The sequence below is a fragment of the Vicia villosa genome, linkage group LG2 (genome assembly GCF_029867415.1).
Source record: "Vicia villosa cultivar HV-30 ecotype Madison, WI linkage group LG2, Vvil1.0, whole genome shotgun sequence".
NCBI classification, from domain to species: domain Eukaryota; kingdom Viridiplantae; phylum Streptophyta; class Magnoliopsida; order Fabales; family Fabaceae; genus Vicia; species Vicia villosa.
Genome location: NC_081181.1, coordinates 70,497,028 through 70,505,066, shown reverse-complemented (window position 1 = coordinate 70,505,066; position 8,039 = coordinate 70,497,028). Strand labels below are relative to the sequence as shown.

General features: G+C 34.9%; 1 protein-coding gene across 1 annotated transcript; it reads right to left on the bottom strand.

The window, feature by feature from the left end:
- Positions 1-3,608: 3,608 nt before the first annotated feature.
- On the bottom strand, positions 3,609-5,894 carry LOC131646266 (L-type lectin-domain containing receptor kinase S.4-like). The gene has a single exon (XM_058916358.1). It carries the CDS (start codon positions 5,836-5,838, stop codon positions 3,784-3,786), a length of 2,055 nt encoding a protein of 684 aa, XP_058772341.1. The 5' UTR covers positions 5,839-5,894; the 3' UTR covers positions 3,609-3,783.
- Positions 5,895-8,039: the final 2,145 nt, after the last annotated feature.

The following is an 8,039-nucleotide window of genomic DNA, read 5'->3' as shown; positions in this document are numbered from 1 at the left end:
GCAAACTACGTTGGGACCTCCGCTCAGCGGACCCCTTCCGCTCAGCTGACCTGCGATTCCACCAATTCTCAGGTCTGCGACAGACCTGCGATTTCATACCTTTTTCACCCAAAAACAATTCCAGACATCATATACAAGCATACAAACATCGGATTTCTCACCACACATCATTATACATCACAACAAACATCAATAACCAACAATCTATACAAATTCATCAATTATCCCAAATCATAACATACCTAACAATATCAAATCCCAATATACCCAATCGAATCGAATCATACGTTAATCCATCCTATTACCCATAATCACATAATAGAAATTAACCGGAAGAGTCCCCCCTTACCTTAGCCAAGAATCTGGACTTTTCTCCTTCTTCTCCATCAAACCCGTATGCCTCTTTTCATCACTTTCAGCAAGAATCTTCAATCTTCAAACCCGCTTATCTCCCTCACCGAGAACTTCCCTGACATGAATTAATATATCAAATCGAAGGAAATTTCGTGTAGAATCCGAATATTCAAGAATTGCCTGATTTGGAGCTACGAGCAGAGAGTTATGACCCATTTTGTTAGGGCTGCACCATGAATACGAAAATCCCTTTTCTCCATGAATTCTCCTTCTCTCCCTCTTAGGTTTTTCCTTCTCTATTTCACAATTTTCTCTTATTTACTTGTTTTATTAAAACATGGCATAATTTAGTAATGGGCTCAACATTTAACACCCCCTCATTACTAAATACCTCACTTGGCCCAAAGACCCATACTCCATAATTCTTCCAATTAGTTCAACGAAAATACCAAATAAATTCCAAATAATAATTTAATTTCCGATTAAATCAAAATTAGAAAATATGGGGTGTTACAGATGACATCCCATATTTTTCTATCAATGGAGTTGATATGAATGCACATACAGTCTTTCCAATAACTATAGTTTTCTCCAGTGAAAACAAGCGCTTTATTATACGCCCCTTTTTGACCGCTCTTCATTTTCTAAAAAGTTATATCAAGCACTAGAATGAACCGGAGCTCGTGATACCACTTGTTAGACGATAAGAATGGTCTAGAGGGGGGTGAATAGACCACCTTTTTCCGACTTAAGAAAATTTTAGCTTTTGAAACGTGAATTCCCTGAATCACTTAATCGTCTAAGAGCGATTATGTTATCGGGGACCGGATATGTGCACTAAACCGAACGGATGAAAATGTCAAGTAATGAATCACGTTTTAACGAATATATCAATTGTATCAATTGCACAATATGGTATATTACTCACAATGAACGTTTTCACTAAAATTTGAACAAAAATTTGATTGAGTAATTTTATGGAACACTTGGTGATCGATATTTTACCTAACCTTAGTTTTTGTTCAACAATGGAAATAAACGAAAACAAAGGGAAACAAGATAAAGTAAAAACGATAAGGAACACGATATTTGTGTAGGCAGTTCCTCTATCGTCCTCGCAGGAGTACGTCTGCCCCTAATTTCAAATGAAATTAGGAAAGTTTTATTAGATTGCAAAATGTTTAACAAGGATAGAAAGTACCAATCACCAACTACACACATGCAGTAAAATTGAATACAATTCGATCCTCCCCTTGATTCAAGTTGAATCAAGTCAATGTCTATGATCTTCACCGATCAAGACCCCGATCATTCCTTTCTCAATCCTCCGGTTGTAGCAAGTTTGTTGAGCGGATCTTCAATCCCTCAACCCCTTATGCACGGCTGAATTGATTACCAAAGCGAATCGATCGTCAAAAACCTTCGAATAAAATCTTTGATGAAGAAGGAAAAACCCTAAGGTTTTATACAAGAAACACCCTCAACAATCTTCACTCGAACAAGATGAATGTCTACCGTCAAATCTCGAACAAGACAAATATCTACCGTCGAACCTTATCAACACACGTTCCTTACTTCGATCGAGAAAAATGATTATGTGTGATTCTCGATCAATAAGCGAAAGGTTGAAGATGAGAAGAAACTGAGTCAATCTTTCACGTTTCTTGTTAAAAATACTTGAGAATGATCACTTGAGTATTTATACCACATACAATGCATATGCCAACTTGAAAACAGCAGAAAAACAGATTTATTAGCGACAGGTCGACCTGCTCTCTGCATAGGTCGACCTATTGAGTGTATTGCACCTGAAAATGAGCAATGTGTGACACTTGCGTCGACCTGAAGGGTCGGCGTACGCATTCCCATGAGTTCCTCAAAATACCATGCGTCGACCTAAGGAAGCAATGCGTCGACGCATTTTGTTCTTGCACTTGAGTAACCAAAATTTGATGCGTCGACCTGAAGGGTCGGCGTGCACATTCCTGTGAGTTCCTCAAAATACCAATGTGTCGACCTAAGGAAGCAATGCGTCGACGCATTCAGCTTTTACCTGAATTCCTTCACAAATGGCTTGCAGTAGGTCGACCTATAATATGTGTGAGTCAACCTATTGGTGTCTTGTGGCCAAAAGTGCTTGTCTTGGTTGCATTTGCTCGATTTCTATGATTCCACTTAAGTTGTAGTTGATTCACAATGTTTTGACATCATGAAAACTACACCTTAAAAAAATAATCGAATCGAATCCTTTTTCTTAATCGAATCCAATCGAATTGTTGGTACAACGATTGAATCCTTTTTTTATCCCTATGTCAAAATAATCGAGCTTAAGAAAATAAACAATTAAAGATCTTAATAGAGTTTCAATTTTAAGACTTCTTAGATAGAAATCATTCTATAATCCTGGCCCGACCCAAAGGAGGTGCAACAATAGCTGTTACACAGGGCCCAGAAATAAAAGGGCCTCTCAATTTTACCAGAACAAATAATACCTTTGCAATTTAATTTTTTACTTTGAAATTTAGTCATTATAATCTAATTTCTCCATGGATAAATGTAGCCCCACATGAACTGCACTAGTCAATGTTTGAACTATTAAGCTATGAATTTTTTATTATATAGCTTATTCTTTATCCAAAGATTATATTTTATTACTTATTATTTAAAAACAATTATGTTTCAATAGCAAATTTTATGTTAACGATAATGAAAGCAATTGTTATTATTTGATTTAGTCTTCAAATATTTTTTCTTAAGTATCTACGTGATATTTTATTTATCATCATATGTAATACAAATTAAATTTATAAGTTTAAATATATATAGTAGACAATGAAATGTGCCGAAGAAATAAATTATTATTTTAATTAAAAACTATAGACTTATTTATAAAATCTATAAATTACAAAATAAAGATGATTTTATTAGATTTTAATAATAATATTTTGAATTTAGGCCCTCTTTATCATAAAAAAACAATAATATATAGAAATATAAACTTTAATTTAATATTATATGTTTAAATTACTAGTTAAATAAGGAAGTAATACTATTAAATTAAAAAAAAATCCTGTTAAAATAAAATTACTATATTTTATTTTTTAATACTAAATTTTTTTTATCTAAATATTTTTCTCAATCAAAACATACCAATTACTATATTTTTTATAGCTTAATTTTAAAGATAAGAACAGGGCCTCCAATTTATTTGGGCCGACCTTGCTATGATCACTGCACGACAGTTTTCACTAATTACTTTTCTATAATTATCCGGCTGATTAACATCAAGTTTTACATAAAAGATCAGAGAGAACAATTACATTTCAATAATACAAAATTCTAAATATTTTGATTCTATCTAATGTGCATAAACTATGGGCATGTAAAGAAAGTGCTTCTCATACCGGTATATTGTAGAGGTCACATTGTTTATCTTCTAGGATTGAGAAGTGATTGAGGTGAACTAGGAAAAGAGATATAACAAGTATCATCAGTGTCTGAATTTCCTAGATAAGAGCTTGAACTCCTAATATCATTTGAGGAAAATGCAAGAGAGTGCAAAAATTCATCAAACCCCTCTTGTGGATCAACACCTTCTGGCTTTCTCAAGTCATCATGCAACTCAACTTCTCCATCCAAAATCCTCACTACTTGTCTCATACTAGGCCTTATCATAGGAACATCATTTGAACATATCAATCCCAAATTCAACACCATCATTACCTCACTTTCATCAAACTCTCCATTCAACTTTTTGTCCACTACTTCAAGCATTCTTCCTTCTCTGTACCTTTCCCAAACCAAATCCTCCAACACCAACTCTTCTGGTAATGCCTTTGGCTCAATAGGCCTTCTCCCACAAGTAACCTCAAGCAAAAATGCACCAAATGCAAAAACATCACAACTTGTAGATGATTTACCTGTTCTAGGTAACTCTGGTGCTAAATAGCCTAAGGTTCCCACCACTTTTGTTGTCCCTGGATTAGCATCATGTTCATATAATCTTGCCAAACCGAAATCACCTAATCTTCCATTGAGTTCAAAATCTAGCAGAACATTGCTAGACTTAACATCTCTGTGTATTACTACTTGCTCATAGCCTTCATGTAGATATAAAAGACCCGAAGCAACATCCTTTATTATCTTGAACCTTTGTTCCCAACTTAACAGAATCTTTGTCTTTTCAAACAAGCACTTGTCTAAGCTTCCATTAGCCATGAAGTCATACACAAGTAGGAGGTCGCCTTTGCGTCGACACCATCCGAGTAACTGAACCAAATTCCTGTGGCGAAGTCGGCCTATGCTGGCGATTTCAGACACAAATTCCCTTAGTCCTTGTTTTGATTCATGTGAAACTCTCTTAACAGCTACTTGAATATTTGAATTTGGTAGTGTCCCTTTGTAAACTCTCCCAAAACCACCTTGCCCAAGTAGCTCTTTCTCCTTGAAACCATTTGTAGCTTTGTGAAGCTCTCGATAGGAGTATCTGTGTGGCCCAACTTCAAGCTCCCATGGTTCTATCATATTAGCATTCTTGATTTTTCTGAAAATGTAAATACCAATAGCTATAGAACACAATGCGACAATCGAAACTGTGACCGAGACACCGGTTATCAGAGAAGTGTTTCTCTTCTTTGGTTGTGCTAGTTGTGGGAGTGAAGACAAATCAAGTGCTGGTGCTTGTCCATTGATTTTAAAGCTCCAACCCAAGATGTGATGAGAGCTAGCCAGCTGCAAACCAGTTGAAGCCGAGAATCCAACATACATAGTATCATGAAGAATAGGTGATAGATCAACATGAAAAGACAAGGTTGGTTTTTTGGGTTTGGTTGAAGTTGGAGAAAGTGTAACACTCACAAGATTCATTGAAGAATCATAATCAACCCAAGCTAGAAATGGTTTCCCACTTTTGATATTAAGAAGTTCTTGTTTTATTGAATGATTATCAGTGTAATAGCCAGCAGTAACAGATGCATTGGATTTCAATCCATTGATGTCTATTCCAACATGGTTATCATTGATATCATCAAAACCAAAGTCTAGTACAGTGTCAAACTCAACAGCAAAAACATGGTTAGGGAAATTACCAACATTACTTGAATTGAAAAGACCAAGATACTGAATAGGTGAACCATTGAGATCCTTATTAGTAGCAATTGTGAAAGCCATGCCATGACCACCTACTTTAGGATACTCAGGCACAACAGCAAGAGCAAAAGATGAAGAAAATGAGAAAGATTTACAAGTTGTTGAATTCTTTAGCTGAAAAGGTAATGAGTAAAAAGCATGACCCATTACATTGTTTGTGTGGTTTGTCAATCTTAATATTCCATTCTTCTCTATCTCTGCAAATCCATTCAAGGTTAGATTGTTGGGATCAATATCCTTGAATCCTGCATACAAGAACTGGTTAACCTGAGATAAAACAGGCATAAAAAAGAAAAGTAGCATCACTGATATCAATAATTGAACAAGTGTTGACATGATCAACTGAACAATTCAGCTAAGGTAAGGTAGGGGGTTTATAGAAATGATGTGATGTGAACTGTGAAGTAGGAACTTAGATACTAAGCTGTGCTGAATTCAACATAATGTGAAATGAGTTGTGGTAGTATTAAATAAAAATAGAAAAAACCTAAAACATGAGTAACGCAAATAAGACAACATTGACTTGGCTGCTACTTGTATTATTTTTCCTTCCCTAATTAATTCGCACTTCATACTGTCATTTTCTATGTTTACAAGACTTGATGAACATTGACTTGAGGTGAGTTCAATCTAAAATAAATATTTTAAAGTATACCAGAAAATGTCAACGTAAAAAAATATATATAAACTGTCAGAAAATAAATCGGCTAAAAATGTTTAAACAACCAACATCTTTATGAAAAGAGATTTAAATTTAAATGATTTTGTGGTCGATCCGTTGAATTTTCTCTTGAGAGAAGCATGGCAATTAAGTAGGAGCGCTGCAATTATTGGCTTATAGGTATTCCGGGATGATGCACATAAGCAAGACTTTTAATAATGGGTGTCAAACTGTCTGTTTCGTTTAGTCCTACTCTACACTTCTTTAAAGGACTAGACAATTTTTTTTCTTGTTTGATATTTGAGGACAATGGAGGGGTTGTCACCAAATATTTATTTATTTTAAAAGAAAAAGAGAAAATGTTGATAAAACCTTAAAGAACTAAATGAAATGATCATCACAATCAAATTCACATTCGGAAATCGGTTATGCAAAGAATATGTATTAGCACCCTCACATCCGTTGCGCTCAACGCAAATAGTTTAATTAGTTTTGTGAATACGAATGTTAGTTTATTTATGTTATTTTTTTCTTCTAACTTTTATAATGTGTTTGAAAAGAGAAATAAGGGACTAAAAATAGTATTTTTATCAAGATGTTTGACGAAACGTTGAATCTCGCTCTTACGTATTCCCATATGCAATGGAGGACTCAAATCTACGTAGTTCTTAGTAGCAAATGAGTGTTTGTTGGTTGATTTTAGTGAATGATGTTTATGTCACATTCCAGCAGTTAAACGTTGCTTGTATGCTCACGCGTGGGAGGCTTAAGCGTTTATTTGTATCGCGTTAGAATGGATAAAACATTTTTTGTTTGTGGAAAAAATTTCGGTCGCGCTAGGGCGGAAAAAAGATAGTTTGATTGGTTGGATAGTGTTTAGGTGGATGACAAATATTCGAACAACAAACTCTATTGTAAACATCCAATTACTCGGGAAAAAAGATACCTATGCCTAATTATTCATTTTTCATCCGAATTTATTGTAAAATATGTGGGACGAATTGATTCACTGCTCCTTAACGGAAAACGAGTATTCGAACAACAAGCTTTATAGCTTGTATCCAAATACTCAAGAAAAAAAAGAGGCCTACACCCAATTAATCATTTTACATCCATGAAAGAATGGACTAAATTTGGTTGAGTATCGTATTTTAGTACGAATGATGAGTATTCAAATGAAAAGCTTAACAACTTGTATCTAAATACTCAAGGAAGAAAGAGGCCTACTGTTAGCTGAATTTTTTGATGCTATGTCATCTTAATAAAGAAGAGTGTAATACGGTGAACTAACTTTTTATGTTTAAGCAAACAATGTTGCGGTGAGCAAGAGTCGCCACCGACTTTTATTTTATCCAATTTATAGAAAGGCTAAAAGAACAGAAAAAAACCTTTTTGAAAGAGATCTTGAGTTCGGGGGGTAAGTTATACAAAGGGAAGGTTTAAAGCACCCTTTGTATCCATGGTTATCCATGGGCTCTTAATTGCTTAGCTCATTTGTTTTCAAAATGTTTGAGAAGTTTGAGTAAAAGGATTTGAATAAGGACTTTAGCTTGTAAAATAAGCGTAGCCTTTTTGAAGGTTTTTTGAAAGAGGAAAGTTGAATTTAAACCAGAGCAAGCAATTAGTAGCAACTACCCTAAGTTTTAAAATTTGTTCTTTTAGCCTTTCAGGGCTATCCATACCATAGGAGGGTAGGAAGTCCTTTCATTGGATGTAAAGGGTCATCGGAATTATCGTTCGCCATAAGACTGAACCTGCCATAAAGAAGACAGGTAGTCTAAGGGAAGGATATAATAGTCATTCTTAGGCAGCAGGCGATGATACCTTAGCAATGGGGACAAATCATCATTTACCGAGCCAACATCGAGGGACAAAA